This window comes from Lepus europaeus, chromosome 11, assembly GCF_033115175.1.
Source record: "Lepus europaeus isolate LE1 chromosome 11, mLepTim1.pri, whole genome shotgun sequence".
In the NCBI taxonomy this organism is placed as follows: Eukaryota; Metazoa; Chordata; class Mammalia; order Lagomorpha; family Leporidae; genus Lepus; species Lepus europaeus.
In genome coordinates, this window is record NC_084837.1 from 9,614,261 (window position 1) to 9,633,220 (window position 18,960).

The following is an 18,960-nucleotide window of genomic DNA, read 5'->3' on the forward strand; positions in this document are numbered from 1 at the left end:
CTTCACCTTGACCTCTCCTGCTGCCTGGTCTCCCCGAGTCCCCTCCCCTGGACCTTCCTCCAACTCCAAGTCTGGCAACTCAGCCCCCACCCGGCTTTGGTGCAGGACGCCTCCCTCTGCATGGCCCAAGACGCGATCCCTTTTCTCCATTGTTCGCTCAGATCCGGTCTCTTGCTTTGGTCGAAAGCCCTGACAGACACGGACCTGCGCTTCCTGCCGTGTGTTTGCCAAAACTCCTCCTCTGCTCCCTGCTCAGAGACAAGGCCACTGTGCACCACAGCTGAGCACTCTGGCACCTGCCCCATGTCACACGGGTCCTCGGCAGCGGCTTCTGCCGTCGCGCTGGGACTGTTCCAGCGGACACAGCTAGAGCCGCTGCATGTCCAGCTCCTGTTAACACAATCCTGCCTCCTCACCCTTGCACTGCCATCTTTGACAGGCAAGGTGCAACCTGCCGGACTGGCAGCAGGCCCTGTCCGTCACCCATGGCCCCGCCCCAGGGCTGGGTGGGAAGGGTAAATTCACATTCACTGTCACACACACGCCCGGGCTGCCCAAGCGCAATGCGCTGTGTTCTGTGTGATATGCGTGGGATGCAGGAGACTTCACCAAAGCCTGTGCCGAGGATGTCACACACACAGTTACCCCTCGTGTCCTCGTAGCCCAGACTCCGCACACACTGCTACCTCATCTCCTGCCTGCATGCCAACCTCAGGGTAAACGCTGGGAAGACAGAGTTTTTAATTGTGGTGAAATACACATAGCAAGGGGCCGGCGCCGTGGCACAGGTTAATCCTCCACCTGCGGCACCGGCATCCCATATATGGGTGCCTGTTCATGTCCCAGCTGCTCCACTTCCGATCCAGCTCTCTGCTGTGGCCTGGGAAAGCAGTAGAAGATGGCCCAAGTCCTTGGGCCCCTGCACCTGTGTGGGAGACCTGGAAGAAGCTCCCGGCTCCTGGCTTCAATCCGTGCAGCTCCAGCTGTTGCAGCCATTTGGGAAGTGAAGCAGCGGATGAAGACCTCTCTCTCTGTCTCTACCTCTGTCTGTTAACTCTACGTCTCAAATAAATCGTATAATATATATATATATATATATATATATATATATATATATATAGTAAAATGCTACCCTTTACACAGTTGTAGATGTTCAGTTCAGAGGCAACGAGTGCATTCACACTGTCAGACAACAATCACCACCATCCATGTCCAGAACTTTCTCCATCTTACAAAACTGAAACCCTGGGCCATCACACAACTCGCCCCTCCTCTCGGTCTCTGACTACGCCGGGTGACTCATGCACGTGCAGCCACCCAGTATTTGCCACCTGGGACTGCAGAGTGTCACTGAACATTATGTCTTTCAGGTTCGTCCGGGGTGTGGCATGGGTGGCAGAACCTCCCCCTTTCTTCAAGCCTGAATGATATCCCACTGCACACGCAAACCACGCTTCAGCAGCTCACCAATCAGCGGACACTCGGGTTGCTGCCACCTTTTGCTATCATGAATAATGCTGCTACGAACACAGGAGCGCAAACACCTGTTCACCGCCCTTGCTTCCCATCCCACAGGTGTTTATCTAGAATTGCTAGATCATAAGGTTGTTTTGTCTTTCACGTGCTAAAAGTGTTACAACTTATTAATAACTGTGCATGCTCATAGGCTACAAGGTGGCATCTTGATATATGTATACAACATGTTCTGACGGGAATGGAGTACAGGCACACAGCGTGTGCTGACGGAAACAGAGTACAGGCACACAGCGTGTGCTGACGGAAACAGAGTAATCAACACTTTCCCTCTTTGATGTTACGTTGTGGCTGGGGGCTTGGAGTTTCTTGGTCATATGACATGTACTAGATTACTGTGAGTGACAGGCCACCCTCCCACTGGGCTGGCTTTTGAGGAACCACCCTGCTCTCCGGAGGGGCTGTCCCATTTTATAGCAAAGATTTCCACTTCTCAGCCTCACCAGCACTCGTTCTCTCCCATCTCTGTGCTTTCCCATTTGTCCCACAGCAGCATTTTATTGAGTGCAAAGTGACATCTCCTTGGGATTTAGACTGGCGCTTCCCTAAGGATTACTGATGCCACACATCTTTTCCTAATTGGTCTTTGGCGTATTTTGCCCATTTTCAAGTTGCATTTTGTTGTTGTTGACTTGTGGGGACGCCGTATATATCCTAGATGCTATCAGGTATGAAATTCTCAGGTGCGTCTCCCATTCGCGAGCTTCCCTTGTTCGTCTCTCGACAGTGCGTTCTGACACAAACACGAACCTTACTGATTTGGGTGAAGCCCAATCTGCCTGTTTTTCTTTCTGCTGCATGCGTCTTTGGTGCTACATCCAAGAAACATTGCCAACGCCCGTTGTCACAAACGTCCAGAAACCTTCCTCCTATGTTTTCTTCTAAGAGTTTTTACATTTTAGCTCTTCTGTTTGGGGCTCTGATCCACTTCCATCATTGTATACTGTAGAAGGGTCCAGCATCCTTCCCTGGCAGGTTCATACCCAGTTATCCCAGCACCAACTGTCGGAACGACTCATTTTCCATTGAAAGGTGCTGGCTCCCCTGTTAAACACCAGCTGATCCTGTACGTTCCAGCGGCTATCTGTTCCCTCGGCCTGTGGACTCACTCACACTAGTGAAACGCTTGGATCACTACTGCATTGAAGCAGATTTTGAACTCTTCTTCCTCAAAATGGTTTGGGCTACTCAGGGTTGAGATCCCGTATGAATTTTAGGGTGGGTTTCTCTGCTTCAGCAACAACAACAAACGTCCTGGGATTTGGACACAAGCTGCACCGAATCCTCAGATTGCGCAGGCAGCACCGATATCACGAGCTTGGTGATTCACGGACACGACGAGTTTCCAGTTATCTGGCTTCCTTCAGTGCTTTATGGTTTTCAACACAGAGTAAGTTCTTCTCAGCTCCACAGTTTATTTCTAAGGATTTTCTCCTTTTCAGTGTGGTTTTACACGGACTGATCTCTTGTATTTCTTTTCGGATGTCTCACTGCAAGCATACAGAGACGCAGCTGCTAGTGTGCGCTCGGTTTGTATCCTGCTGCTTTCCTGGCCTTCCCAGTCCTAACCGTCTGTGCGTGTGTGTCTGTGTGTATGTGTGTGTATGTGTGTCTGTCTCTGTGTGTGTCTATGTGTGTGTATGTGTGTATCTGTGTGTGCCTGTGTGTGTGTGTCTGGGTCTGTGTATCTGTGTGTGCCTGTGTGTCTGTGTGTGTCTCTGTGTGTGCATGTGTGCATGTGTCTGTATGCCTGTGTGTGTCTGTGTCTCTGTGACTGTGTGTGTCTGTGACTGTGTGTCTGTGTCTGACTGTGTCTCTGTGTCTCTATGACTGTGTATGTGCCTGTGTGTCTGTCTCTGGGCCTGTGTGTCTGTCTCTGTGATTGTGTGTGTCTGCGTCGCTGTGACTGTCTGTCTCTGTGTGTGTCTGTATCTCTGTGTCTCTGTGACTGTGTGTCTGTGTTTGTGTATCTGTGTGTGCATGTGTGTGCCTGTGTGCCTATGTCTCTGTGACTGTGTCTCTGTCTTTATGTCTGTGTTTCTGTGTCTCTGTGACTATGTCTGTCTGTGTGTGTCTGTCTCTGTGTGTACATGTGTGTGCCTGTGTCTCTGTGACTGTGTCTGTCTCTGTGTCTCTGTTACTGTGTGTCTGTGTGTCCATGTGTGTCTGTGTATCTGTGTGTGTGTCTGTGTCTCTGTTTCGTGTGTCTGTCTCTATGCGTGTCTGTGTGTGTCTGTCTCTGTGTGTATATGTGTGTGCCTGTGTCTCTGTGACTGTGTCTGTCTCTGTGTCTCTGTTACTGTGTGTCTGTGTGTCCATGTGTGTCTGTGTATCTGTGTGTGTGTCTGTGTCTCTGTTTCGTGTGTCTGTCTCTATGTGTGTCTGTGTGTGTCTGTCTCTGTGTGTATATGTGTGTGCCTGTGTCTCTGTGACTGTGTCTGTCTCTGTGTCTCTGTTACTGTGTGTCTGTGTGTCCATGTGTGTCTGTGTCTCTGTTTCGTGTGTCTGTCTCTATGTGTGTCTGTGTGTGCCTGTGTCTCTGTAACTGTGTGTGTGTCTGTCTCTGTGTGTGATTGTGTGTGTCTGTGTGTCCCTGTGTGTGTGTGTGTCACCCTCCAGGTTTCCCACATACCAGATACCATCATGGTTGGGATCATCGGACTTCCTGCTCTCCTACTGGAAGCTTCTCCTTCTTGTTCTCGCCTAATTGCTCTGGCAAGGACTGCCCGGACCTGCAGAGAAGTGGCAAAGGCGAGGATCCTTGCCTTGTGGCTGACTTTGGAGAAACGCTTTCTCTGTCACCAGAGTGACGTTAGCTATGAGATTTCACTGTGGCTTTTAGGATGTGGCCATCACTTCCTTCCACGACTAGTTCACTGACATGAGAAGGTGTTGAATTTTGTCAAACTCCTTTCCTGCATCAATTGAGATAAACATGTGAGGTTTATAAAAAAAAATGTTTATTTGAAAATCAGAGTTACAGAGAGAGAAAGACACAAAGATCTTCTATCCACTGGTTCACTCCCCAAGTTGCCTCCCACATGGGTGAAAGGGCCCAAGTACCTCAGCCATCTTGTGCTGCTTTCCCAGGTATATAACCAGGGAGCTGGAGTGGAAGGAGAGCAGCCAGGACATGAACAGGTGTACATGGGGATGTCAGCATAGCACACAGCTACACCATAACGCTGGCCCCAACACGTGGGTTTTCCCCCCTTTTTGTTAATAGGATACAACATGACTATTGATTTGTATATCCAATATTCAGATACGTAAATATAATTGTTATATCTTCTTGCTATGTTGACACTTTCATTAATACGCTCACATAATGACCTTCTTTGCTGTGGGTAACCTTTTTTGATTTGAACTCCATTTAGTCTGGTGTTAGTATATTTATCATCTCTCTCTTCTGTTACTATTTGCATGGAGTATCTTCTTCCATCCTTTCACTTTCAACCTATTTTTTGTCTTCGGATCTAAAATAAGCCTTTAGGGGCCGGCACTGTGGTGTAGCAGGTAAAGCTGCCACTTGCAGTGTTGGCATCCCACATGGGCACTGGTTTGAGTCCCGGCTACTCCACTTCCAATCCAGCTCTCTGCTGCAGCCTGGGAAAGCAGTAGAAGATGGTCTAAGTCCTTGGGCCCCTGCACCTGTGTGGGAGACCTGGAAGAAGCTCCTGGCTCCTGATCTGTGCAGCTCTGGCCATTGTGGCCAATTGGGGAGTGAACCAGCAGATGGAAGACCTCTCTCTCTCTCTCTCTCTCTCTTTCTCTCTGCCTCTCCTTCTCTGTGTAACTCTTTCAAATAAATAAATTAATCTTTAAAAATAAATGAAATAAGCCTTTAAACATAGCTGGGTTATAATTTGTCTACAGACGAATTTTGCCAAGCTCTGTATTCCAGCTGGAAGCCTCAGCCCATCGATACAAGGCAACCGCTGATGCGGAGGGGCGTCCTGCATCCCGCTGCTGGCTCTCCGTGGGCCTCGGGGCTTCCTGCCCCTCTTTGACCTCTCAGGTTCAGCTGATCTTTTTGGCAGCGAGACTTTTAGATTTCCTTTCATTTCCTCACGTGTGTGCTCTACAGCTGTTCTCTCGGGGGTTCCCATGGGGCTGCATTGCATCAGGACTGAAGGTGGCCACGCTCTGGCCTGACTTGACACCAGCTTCACCCCGGCAGCCAGAGAGGTCTGCCGCAGGGTGGCCTTCTACACACGAGTCCACGTCCAAGGCAGGCCGCTGAGATCAAGGAAACAGGGCAGCCCCCAGGGGAGGCAGCCAAGGGGGCGCCCTGGGGACGGGGTGTGTGTGCGGGAGCCCTACCGCACAGGGGCTGGCTCTGCAGGAGCAGCTGGGACTCGGAGGACGGGCAGGGCGAGGGGGCGTGTCCAGGCTGAGAAGGGGTAGGAGAAGCAGGCGCAGGGCCAGGCCCTGGTCACGCAGGCCAGAAGGGTCACCTGGGAGGGGGCTCCTGGGGGGAGGTGGCGCTGCCCCTGACAAAGGCCACTACGCAGGCAAGGATTCAAGGGGGAGGATATGGAAGTCAGGACCCCAACAAGCAAACTCCAGGCTGGGACAATGGTGGGCAGCCCGGGGCAGACAGGGAGAAAGGACGGATGGACCACAGATGCCAGCAATCAGCCCCCGCGGCTGGGGGAGAGGCCTCCCTCTGCTGGGCCTCACGGGCCCCTCCCCTGGCCCTGGCCCGCCTTGGAGCCTCCTGGTGGGCAACAGGAATGTGCACCACCACCTGCTGTGGGGCGGCTGGTGTAACCCACACGTGCACTTCCCGCCTTTGTTGCTGCCCTAATCCACTGCAGGTGGGGGGTCCTGAGAAAGCCGGGAGCACACACACCTGACACCACACCCATCCGGCTTTGCGTGTGCTCACAGCACGCGTTAGTCTGCCTGTGGACAGGGTGACACGCACAGGTGAGCCTGGCCTCTGGCCACAGAGCCCCAGGAGGGAGCCCAGGAGGACACGGGCACCTGGCCACCAGCACCACGGAGGCCGTCTCCCACAGCGTGGGGAGGAACGCGCTGGAGTGAGGTCTCCTTCCTAAGAGGATGGGGGAGGAGACACAGCCGGCCACCCTGTGGCCACAGGAGGAAGGGGACACGCGGACTGGCGCGCGGCGTCCCGCCTGCGCACTGTGACAGGGCTCCGGTCCCCACTGACCCTGCCCTTGTTCCTGGCTTACAGCTCACCCGCTCACTCCCAGAAACGTCCGCTTTGCCTAAAGGGCCACAGGCAGCAGAGCCGCCTCTGGGTTTCCTGACAGAGAGCTGTGGGCACTGGAGAAGGGCTTGGGGTATCAGGCCTCGGGTGACTCCCTGGGGACAGCAGGAAGGGCGTGTGGCGAGGCCCCGGTGACAGAGTGGCTGTGCAGTCACTGGCTTTCTGGACTGTAGCAGAGGAGCCTAGGTGCCCCCGTGGGCCAAGCATGCCCACACTCGGGACGCACCTAAGCCAGACTTAATGCACCTGGATGGTGAGCCTCCGACCTCTCAGCACAGGGAGGCACCACGTCAGCCCTGTCCCTCTTGTCCTCCGAGCTCAGGGCTGAGGGCGGGGGTGGGCGGCTCCCTACCCACCCTCCTGCTCTGAGATGGAGCAGCTGCTGCAGCCCAGACAGTGGATTATGGAGCCAACACCCCAGTGGAAGCCATGCCTGATTACCACCCTGGTGGTACTGATCAGTGTTTATCCCTCGCGCTTGCACCCTGCTCATTTTTAAAAAGCAAAATGAGCTGAGCTGATGTGCAGATGGGAGACCCTGGGGCAGGGCCAGGCCCCAGCAGCCTTCCTCCTGGCCTTGCATGGCGCCCACGTGAGCACTGTGGGCCGGGCCGTGGTTAACCAGCTCCCAGGAAGCCCCAGGGCCATTGCGAGGCATGCACCGCTCCTCTAAGAACAGCTTCAAACAGGTAAGGGTGCAGGCGCTCACAACAGCACCACCCACAGAAGCCAACTCAGCCCTGGGTCCCCTCTTAGCTCAGAGCCTCTGTGTCCATACCACTCCAGAGGCTCCTGCTGGCCACTCGGAGCCCGGGCTGCCCGCATGCAGCTGCTGGGGTATTCATGGCAGGAACCTGGACACGCTGCCGTCCCGACAGCAGCCCCACCTCGTGACATGCTTCTTTTTTCCTCATCTACCTTCCATTTTAAGATGTTTTATTGAAATACAAATATGCAAACCACAAAATGCACACAGGCGTACAGGTAAATGCATTTTTTTGCTCCCTGAGCACACTGGTAACCAACACACAAATTAAAAACAAAACATCACCAGTACCCAACACGCCTCACCATTCCTCTCCCTCTACTTCCAGTTTCTCTAAACGTGGGAGAGCAGCAGATTGCCTCTCACCCGGTACGATTCAGAGAAGCGACATTTACAACCCTACACCCAGTGCCGGGCCAGCCACACGATGCTTACGCGCCATGAACTACATAAGTGACACAAACCACGTCTGCCTGGTTCCACTCAGCACCATGATCTGTCCACTTGGCTGCAAATGTCGGCATTTCCGTCTTTTCTATGCCCAAGTAATGCTCCATTGTGCACATACACCCCGCTTCCCTATCCAAGCATCAGCTGATGGACGTCGAGGTTGATTCCGTACCTTAGCTATTGTGAACTGAGCTGATAGAAATTATACACAGGAGTCAGGAACTTTTTCATACGCTGACTTCATTTCCTTTGGCTCTGTTCCCAGGAGCGAGATAGCTGGGTCATAAGGTAGGTCTGTTTTTAGTTTTCCAAGGACGCTCCCCACCGTTCTCCAAGCTGCACTCCCACCAACAGTGTGTTAAGGAACCTTTTACTCCACATCCTCACCAGCATTTGCTGTTTTTTCACTTTCAGGTAGCACCTGCTCTAACTGGGGCGCAATGACACCTCACTATGGCTGGTGTCTGCATTTCCCTGATGAGTAGTGACCTGAGCATGTTTTCCAAGTGTCTCTGGGCCACGTGTATTTCTTCCTTTGAAAAACGCCTGTTCAAGTCCTTCGCACATTTCTTACTCACCTCCGTCACCCTCACCTGCCACACCTCCAGGCTCCAGGCTCCTCCCCTCTGCTCATACCACCTGTCCCGCACATGGAGCGGACACCCCTCTGGGCCTCCTACCTGCCGCACCTGCCGCACAACCTCCCAGCCCCCAGCCAGCACCTTTCTTTCTGCTCGAGGGCTTGCACTTCCGTGACACTGGATGACCCCAGAGGCCCCTGCAGGGGCTTCGATGGTGGCACAGAAGCCGCCTTCACCTGCTACCACCACTGCCTTCCATGGAGGGGGGCCAGTCTGTTTGCCTTTGTATCCCCAGCTCCAAACGTGAGGCCAAGGCGGGGTGAAGGTCTTCAAACAGGCTTGCTGGGGGAGAGGACTGGAGGGCAGTCCAGGAGCCAGCCCCTCCCCCAGGCATCCAGCTCCGCCCAACAAATCCCACAGGGACACAGGCCTCATGGCCCCCTCCCCAGCTCCTACAACTGGGCAGCCCCTCTCCCTGCTCCCATCAAGCCCTCCCGGCACAAGGTAAGCTTCGCTTGCCACTGAAGCTTGACTTTTCTCTCCTTCGCTAGGTTACTGTCTCCTAGTTCAGTGTGGAAGGGCCCTTGGCGTGGGTCTTGCACAGAGCACAGGGCCTGGAAGTCCCCCGGGGCACATGGCAGGGCCCGGCTGGCAGTAGGCCGCTCTCACCGGGGCCCAGGGGCTTCATCCCCCTCCCCAGCTGCCTCCTCACCCCAGGAGCTGAGCACACAGCCAGGGGAGCACAGAGGCCCCCGCAGAGCGGACACAGGGACTCACCATGTTCATGACGGTGAGGATGAACCTCCGGGCAGCCTCGGCCCCGTGGTACTGCACCATGTCAGCGTCGGCCACCACCAGGGTCTCCACCGTGCGCTCGCTGAGCTGGATGGCGTGCCTCCGCTCCCGCCAGTCCCGCGCCGGCCTGCTCCTGTTCAGCTGCTTCTCTGGAAGATGACGGAGACATTGACGTTGTCGTCCTTGGCAGAGAAAAGACCTTCCTAGGCGACTCCCCAAGAGAAGGGCCCGCCTACAGTCCAGTGTCCTCCAGCACCACACGGGGAGTCCCGATCACTCGCCAGGGGTTGTGCCACTAGGCAAGAGTGAAGGAACTGGGGAGGCCTGGCCTGGGGGGCCCACCCACCCACCACCCCCACAGCCAGGCTGGCACCGCAGAAGAGAACCCTGCCCCCGCAGAGGAACATGGCAAGGATGGGGGACACAGGTCTGAGCAGGAAAAGGAAGCCTGGACCAGAGGGGAGGGGCCTGGAGGCTCCAAGGCCAATGACACACCCGACAGGCACTCCCACTACTGATTATGAGGTCAAGGAAGAAGGGCCTTCAGGGACCAGACTTTACCCCAGGTCCGGGCTGGCACCCCAGCACCTGGACAGTCATGAATGTGCAGCCATAAACCCTGGAGGGCACAAAAGCATCATTTAAACATAATCAGAAAAACTCAGGACACACATCTAGGCTAAGAAACAAGTGTGACAGCTCCTCCCAAAAGGGAAAGATTGCGACCCACTGTGTGACCCTTTAGAAAAGCTATCTCCCTGGGAGATCTGACTTTGATCAACAGCTGTCATGTTGATGGAGGAGCCCGCCCTGGCGGCCAAAGCGGCTGCCATTACTGTACACATGCAGTCACCCTGACCATCGCAGCAGGTGGCAGGAGGAGCAGGCCCTCTGGAATCCACACGGGAGGAAGGTAGGTCTCTCATTTCACAGCTACGTCCACTGTTAGCATTAGCACGTATGAACACAGCCGCTACCACGAACATGCAGTAAACAGTCTACACAGGCACCAAGAGCTTCCTCAGTGAACCCGCCATTCCAGAACCAAAAACAGGTACTAGGAAGTAATCCGATACAGGGGTCAAAATTCACAAACGAATGTTCCATGCAATGCACTTTACACTCATGAGAAATGGGCAACGGCAGAGACATGGAGCTATAGAAAACCCAGCGATGGGCAAAAGGAATGCAGCCATACACAACATCACCACCTAACACGATTACTTAGTGATGCGGGGGGACTCAGCTGAAAATCAGCCGGATCTCAGTCATGCCAACCTTCTACACAGAAGTACCTTCAGGCTCCAAAGATAAAGGTGTTGCAGTGGATTCATTTCTGAGAGGAGCAGCGTGGTGGGGGCAAGAGGCACAGAGTCACCACACAGACCCCGGGAGTCGGGTGAAAGCAGGCCTGAGGCGAGCAGCCCGCAGACTCATTTATTTCAGTTGCTACAGCATCTTATATAGCCAAGGCAGCCAATCCAGTCAAGGGGCGGTCTATGCCCTAACCAACCACAGCCTGTTGCCAGGCAGGCTCTGTTGTCATGTGGTTTCCGAAGCCATCCAATCACGGCCTGCTGTCAGTCACCTTCTGTTGTCAGCGGCCATCTTGGCATGACCTTCTCATTCCTCCACATATAGGTAGGTAGGTAGGTAGGTAGGTAGATAGATAGATAAAGATAGACACACACATACACACACACACGTGGTCTTTAAAAAGGTCGTTGGAAAAGTATGGTATGATTTATGTATGCATATCAAAATTTCTGCAAAATAAACTTGTACCAACCTGCTGTAACAAGTCTGAATAGGACCGAGTTAGAAGCAGTAAGGATAAGACCATCTGAAGAGCGCCTGCCCTGTGAGAGCTACACGAATTCTGCTAAAATCGAAGCGAGAACCAGCATGAACTGATGGTGAAGGGCGGGTGGAAGGGTGCCGAGCTCATGGCTGCTTTATGGGATGCTGATGGGGACAGCGCCCCAAAGAAGTCAGTGGTTTACATGTGGAGAGCTGCCTTTAAGAAGGAGGAGGCGATGATGCTAAAGATGAAACCCATGGCAACAGATCACGCACATCCACTTGCAAGGAAAAAATTAGCCCTGCTCACGCCCTAATGAAGAGGGCAGACAGCTAATCGAAGGAACAATAGCCAATACCACAGACATCAGCTGGCACAATCCTGACTGACAAATTAAAGTGCAACAAAGTTTCTCACTGGGTGCTAAACCGTGGGGTCCATTAGCTGCAGAGCAGAGCACAGCTTCCCATGGGGGTTTCCAACAAGTGGGGGACCGAGGTCCTGAAGCATTTCTTCCAAGAATCGTAATGGGAGATGAAACCTGGCTTTACCAGTATGATCCTGAAGATGGCACACAACCAAAGCAGTGGCTACCAAGAGGTGGGCGTGGTGCAGCCAGAGCAAAGGCAGACTGGTCAAGAGCAAAGGTCAAGAGCAAAGGTCGTGGCAACTTTGGGAGGATTCTCAAAGAACTTTGCTCATCGACTTCCTGGAGAGCCGAGGGATGGTGACATCTGCTCCTTGGGAGAGGGCTATGGCTCCTGCAGAAAACTGCCCAGGGCAGCCTGAGAGAGTCCTTCCCCCCCGCGGCAGCGCCCCCGCCTCTCACCAACTCCGTGATAGCTTTGCTGGGCAGTTGTTAGGTGTCCAATTAGAGTCCTGGCTTGGCTCCTTCTGACCTCGTTTGGCTTCATTATCTTACAGTTTTTCTACAGTTAATAGTGAAGAGAGACTGCACTGATGTAGCTGAATCCCAGGACTCTCAGTTCTTTGGGATGGACTAACTGGCTGATCACAAATCTCGTTACAAATGCTTCTTGGTCTTAAAAGAGATCTGTTGAAATCAACTTTATATACATCTTATCTTTTAATTCCATTTTTTACGGAAACTTTTTGAAAGCCCCATATTCATACTAAAAAACTTGGGAAGAGCTTAACTGAAATGTTAGTGAGTGGTGATGTGTGGTGATGTGTGACAGTCATTTCTCCTTTCTTCCTCTGATCTTCCAAATTTAGACAACAAATATCACTTTATTTGAAGTAGTATCACAGAAATCACTTTCATTTTATTTTTTTAAGATTTATTTATTTATTTATTTATTTATTTATTTATTTATTTATGTATTTGAAAGAGCTGCAAAGTAAGAGACACAGAGAGAAATATCTTTCATCCACTGGTTCACTCCTGAAATGGCCATAACGGCCAGGGCTGGGTCAGAACGAAGCCAGGAGTTTCTTCTGGATCTCCGGGGAGGGTGGAGGAGCCCAAGCACTTGGGCCATCTTCTAACGGGGTACGTTAGAAGGGAGCAGATTGGAAGGGAGGCAGCCAGGACTCGAACCAATGCCAATTGGGGATGCCGGCATCACAGGTGGCAGCTTTACCAGCTATGCCACAGTGCCCGGCCCCAAAGGCCATTTTTAAACTCTGAACAATAAGACAGAAGGCACCAAGTGGACACAAACGATTCTGATTTATAACAAAAGACGATGTGAAATAAGTGAAGGTCTTGTTGGCCCTCTGGAATGGTTCTCTCTGCCCCTAGGGCCACATCCCATGGAGCGCCTTGGGTCTCCAAAGTAGGAGGAAGGAAGGCAGGATCCATTCCAACACAAAAGGTGAGGTACTCAACAGCACCCCCTCTGCACACAGGCAGGACAAAAGCAGCCCATGGCTGACACCAATGTTCACCTGCCAGTAACCTCCGAGCTGGCCAACCTAGAACTGCTGAAGAATCACCTTGTCTCCAGTGAAATGTGGCACAGGTGAGGATCACCTGCCGACAGGCACAGTGACACCCCAACACCAGGTCTGACAACCAAGACGGCTCCTAAGTAACCAACAACCAACGGCAGGCAGCGAACACCGTGAGGCTACACAGCGCGGAGGGTGCCTCAGGTCACAGGTGGGAGGAAGCAGGACTACCGGAGACTTGATCGTGCTCATCAGAACAGCACACCATCCCAGAGGTACGAATGGCTTAGTTCTGGAATGTTCCATTATGATTCTCAGTCTGTGTTTAGTGCAGGAAACAGAGAATGGAAGGTGAAACTGTGTACAAGAGAGCAGCAGAGAAGAGCCGCAGGCCCTGTGCAGCTCATGGCTGCCCCTCTAAGTGGACGAGAAACTGTATAGAGGGATCCACACTCCCTAAGGCTCCAGGCACTTACTGGGGCTCAGAAACGTGTCCCCAAGGAGCTGAGCACCTGCTAACAGCAGCAGCCCATCACTCCTACTCACTGCACCATGATCCCCCGCCCCCCCCACCACCACCACCACCACTCTGGCATTTAAGATACCAAGGCCCTGTACCTGGAAGTCTACAAGATGGGACCAACAAGACCTGCCCCTCTCTCCCTCACTCCCCGTGGGCCTTGGCAAAACATGCAAATGAGCACAGGCCCAGAGGGTCACATGGCAGGTCCAACACAATGGTCATTTGTTGTGGTTTATTTTTTTTTTTTAAGATTTATTTTATTTGAAAGATAGGTTACAGAGAAAGAGGAAAAAACAGGAGGCGGGGGAGAAAAAGAGAGGTCTTCCATCTGCTGCTTCTTTCCCCCAAATGGTCACAGTGGTCTGGGCTGGGCCAGGCCAAAGCCAGGAGCCTAGAGCTCCATCCTGGGCTCCCACGTGGGTACAGAGGCCCGGGCACCTGAGCCATCTTCTGCTGCTTTACCAGATGCATTAACAGGGAGCTGAATCTGAAGTGGAGCAGTCAGGACAAGAACCGGCACTCACAGGGGATGCCGGCATCACAGGCAGCTTAACACTCTGCGCAGTGCCAGCCCCACTCTGGCTTTTAAAGGTTTTCCCTACAGCAGATTCCTTTTCTCCGTTCACTGCCTCTAGGCCCTAGCACAGCTCCTGGTGGGGAATAAGCCTCGGGCAGGGGCACGTGTAGCAGGGAATAAAGATGCTGCCACAGTAGTCTCGCATCAGTGCCAGGAAACAAGCAGCAAAAATGCTGAATGTAGGCCAGCGTCATGGTACAGAGGGTGGAGCTGCCGGTGACACTGGCACCCGTATCAGAGCTGCTCTGCTTCCAATCCAGCTAATGCACCTGGGAAAGCAGCAGACGGCCCGAGGGCTTGGGCCCCTGCACCCACGCGGGAGACCCGGTTGGAGTTTCAGGCTCCTGGCTTCAGCTTGGCCCAGCCCTGGCTGTTACAGCTTTCTGGGGGAGTGAACCAGCAGATGAAAAATCCCTCTGCCTATCTCTCCTTCTCTGTCACTCTGCCATCTTTCAAGTAAATAAAACAAATCTTAAAAATAATAAATAACCAAGCCCTGCCCTGGGTCTTGCGATTGCAGGGAAGATACAGTGGGCTCGCATCCCCTTCCCACTCTGCTCTGGTTCCTGGGGGGGGAGGTGAGGAGTGGGGGCAGAGGGGCCCTCACCCTGCTCCTCTCTCCCTGCGCACATCAACCAGCTCAGCCTACAGACGGTGCCTCCCGCAACCGCTCCCTTCCCCATGGGAGAAGAGGACGCCCTGCGCACCTGCGCCCTAACAGACCAGTCTCACAGGCGCCAGCACTCAGCTACAAGCATCTTGAACAGTGAGGAGAAAGGCGGCAATGGCAGAACGAGGCAGCTGCAGGACCCCAGCCTCCCCGGAGAAGCCCACTAGCCACCAGGGCGCCCTCCAGGGCTGCTCCTGTTCAGGAGAGCTGAGGCGACCCCTGGCACGGGTCAGCCCCCTTCCCACGGGCACCAGGGAGCTTTCTGGAAGTCAAGCAGCGTGGTCTGGAGCAGCACACCCAGAGCCGGTCCCGACCCGGGAGGCGATGAGCGACCCGGGAGGCGATGAGCAGCCTGCGGCTTCGTGGTGTTCCTCTACGTGCACTCAAGGGAAGCCTTTGCTTCAGCCCCCCCCCCCCCCCGCCCCGACAAGAGGCACCTCCATGTATTTCTGTAACACCCCGCATCCTCTTGGATCAAGGTGAGGAGGCGAAAAAGGCAAAGATGAAGTAAAGGTGTTCAAAATGTTGTAGCTTGAGAATGCTTGAATTCTCCTTTGCTCTAGAAGTTTGGGGACTGCTGAAAATACCGGGCAAACATATAAATGGTCCCTGTGGTTAGTTGTTTTGCTCTTGAAAACTTAACAATACCCAATTATGGATAATCAGGCCCTATGTGGAACAGACAATTCTGCAGCTTAAAAACTGTTATTCCAGGGCTGGCGCTGTGGCGTAGTAGGCTAAGCCTCTGCCTGCAGCACCAACATCCCACATGGGCACGGGTTCGTGTCCCAGTCTGTCCTCTTCTAATCCAGGTCTCTGCTTGTGACCTGGGAAAGCAACAGAAAATGGTCCAAGTGCTTGGGCCCCTGCTCCCACTTAGGAGACCTGGATGGAGTTTCTGGCTCCCGGCTTCAGCCTGGCCCAGCCCCAACCTTTGCAGCCATTTGGGGAGCGAACCAGAGGATGAAAGATCTCTCTGTCTGTGACACTACTTCTCAAATAAATAAAATCTTTAAAATAAAAAATAAAGCCATTATTTCCCAGGGTAGAATCACTCAGGGACCACCGAACTTGGTGCGGAAGCTCCCCGACTTCCTCAGCTTCCTGCTCCAAAGACAGAGCCTTACACCTGCGTTCTGCCGGGAACCACCCTCCGTGCCACAGCGGAGGGAGACGCACCTCCACCAGCTGTGGAGGCCAAGTGGAGGGCAGAGAAGGCACAGCAGGGGTGGGGAAGGCGGTGGCTTCCCCGGGTGCTGTAGGTCTTGAGTCATAGACAGGGTGTGCGTCAGGCCAAGAAGACAGGGATGCACGCTGGGCTGGGTCCTGGGTGCCCCTGCAGGCCACGGGAGATGCAGACCTGACCTATACTTGCAGGCCAACAGAGCTGCTCCCCGCAGCAGCGCTGCAGGGCTGGGAGCAAGGAGCCCTCCTCAGTGTGTGCACACAGCAGACACCGGGGGAAGGCAGAGTCCCTCCAGCCCGACTAAGCCGGGCAAGGGGAATCCCAGCAGAAGCCTTGGGTGCCGCCTCGCTGTGCTGCCAAGAATCCACCTGCAGAGACAGGCAGGGCACCTGGGCCTCCTTACCACGCAGCTCAGACTCGGTGGCCGAGGGGACGGGGGACAACCTGCCCCCCAGATGGGTCACGGCGTGGGAGATGCAGGGACGGGGACCCCACCCCCACCCCGGGGTCACATCTTTGAAAAAATGTTTAAGGAGACTTACTCTAAAATGTGTGAATTAAAATTAGAGAGAAATTTAAAATTGAAGAAAACACAAACATCAATACAAAGGTCGACAGAGGTGGTCTGGAGGTAGGTGACCAAAGTCACCAGTGACCCACGGGCAAGGAGTGCTTAGGATGGGCCACCCACGGGGCCCTGGGTCACTGCTCCATCCCACACCCAGAGGAGCAAATGGAGGCACAGACGTCTCCTACACACCTTGCCCACGGCCACTAACCCAGCCGACGCAGGCCCTAGCCCCGCATTCCTAGCCCCGTCTCTCTGACTTCAAGTTTGGCTGCAATTTCCTAAGACTGGGGTAGGGGTGTGGGGAGACACCACTCCCGGGGTAGGGGAGGATCTTCCTGCCATCGACTTCTAAAATAAACAGCCCACACAGGACGTCATGGCAGAGATTCCGGTGCTGTACGGCAAACATGACCACAAACTGTAGACGGTCACAGAAGGAAGCTTCAGTGACACCAGGAGCCCAAACCGAAAGCTCTCGTCAAAGGCCACCCACAAAAACCTCACCCAGGCCATCACTGGGTCCAGCAGAGTGGTCAGGGCAGAGAGGTGGGGCCAGCAGACCAGCGGGGGCTGGGAGAGAAGAGCAACGGGGAAAGGACGGACGACTCCACCCTGAGTGCTGGAGGTGGGGCAGGGGATAAGAACACAAGGGGTGCCTCTGGTCCCAAAAACAGGACCGGCGCTGGCCAGCAGGAGGCACCCCTCGCTTGCTGGGTGGCTCAGCCCCCTGGGGCCCCACCCTACCGAGCTCAGAGGATCTGCAGTCCCCAACCAGGGTTGGTGTGGCTGCTGTGGAAGGTGCGCGACTGGCAGGACACCTGCTTACTTTTTCTACAACCCATGCCAATAATTCAGACCCAGAAACTGGAAGTAACATGGTGAAGCCCAAAGCCTCTCAGACCAAACAGAGCAGGAGCCAGGGGCCCTGGGGGCCACCTCACCTGCCCAGGCAGCCACGAGACAGCCAACCTGGGGGACCTGCAGTGCCGCCCAACCCCAATCCCTCCTCCACACCGCACTGCTGTCCAATCCACTTACATCTGTGCCCTCCTTCTCAACCACACTGACATCACCTGAGCATCAGGACCCACAGGAACCTGCCACCAGCACGGCGCCCTGCCCCGCCTGGAACACAGTGCCCTCAGCTGAAGGAGCTGTTAGAAACACTTTGGGACCTGGCCACCACTGTGGCTGATGGGTAAAGCTGCCGCCGGTGACCCTGGCATCCCACATGGACACTAGTTTGTGTCCCGGCTGCTCCACTTCTGATCCGGCTCCCTGCTGATGGCCTGGGAAAAGTAGCCGAAGATGGCCCAAGTGTTGGTGCCCCTGCCACACACGTAGGAGATCCGAATGAAACTCCTGGCTCCTGGCTTTCACCTGGCCCAGTGCTGGCCACTGTGGCCATCTGGGGAGTGGACCAGCAGATGGATGACCTGTCTGGCCCTCTGTAACTCTTTCAAATTAAATAAGTCTTAAAACACTATTTGAAGGGTTCACGTGGTTCAGCGTCTAATGGTTCAAGTGCTAGTGCCCTTGTTCTGTGTCAGAGAACCTGGGTTCAAATTCTGTCTTGAGATCCCCATTCCACCTTCCTGATAATACGCACCCTAGAGGCGGCAGCCCTGGCTTCAGTAGTTAGGGTCCTGCCCCTTGTGTAGGAGACCTGGATTGAGTTCCTAGCTCCCAGTTGCAGCCTGGTACAGCCCTGGCTGTTGTGGGCATGTTGAGAGTGAATAAGGGGATGGATGCTGTGTGTGTGTGTGTCTCTCTCTCTGCCTCTCCAGTTTTTTTTATATATAATTTAAAAGTCTGAGATCCCAAATTAACAAGACGAACTTCTAGTGAACTTAACAGAACACCTGGAAATGAACTTCTCACCAGCTGTTTCCCATCCCTGAGGAGGAGGTGGCAAAGCTGGCTGGGAGGTGCCCAGCGTGGATGTCCAGCAGAGCTGGCTGGCATCAGCCCTGGGCTCCAGGCTGACCATGGGCAAGTGTCCTGCCTACACAGCATGGTGCTAATTATTGCTTCCCCTCTGGGTGGACATGGGAGTAACTAAGACGAGCTCTGGCTTTCACAGGGAAGCAAATATACTCACACCCAGCCCATGCTCGCCTGATTTCTATCAATATCATGATTGGTTTTCACCGACGTGAACAACTGGGGGCTGAACACCAATCCGGAAACCGTGCGTGTCTCCAGAACCTAAGGGCAAACCCACAGGCTCCTGTCCACTCCCATTACCCCTTTGCCAGAGCCTCCCGTGCCAACGCTCACCAGCCAGCCTGTCGCCTTCCAAATCCCCTCCCCAGCAGCGGATGTCCAAGGCTCGTCCCTAAGGCCACTCTCAA

General features: G+C 54.0%; 1 protein-coding gene across 1 annotated transcript in view; it reads right to left on the reverse strand.

Moving 5' to 3' along the window:
- The window catches only part of ADAMTS17 (ADAM metallopeptidase with thrombospondin type 1 motif 17), a 266,125-nt gene that overhangs the window by 205,994 nt on the left and 41,171 nt on the right, over positions 1-18,960 (reverse strand). Inside the window, exon 4 of the mRNA XM_062204548.1 lies at positions 9,347-9,513. Coding sequence (XP_062060532.1) covers positions 9,347-9,513 — 167 coding nt within the window. The remainder of the gene's footprint in view (positions 1-9,346; positions 9,514-18,960) is intronic.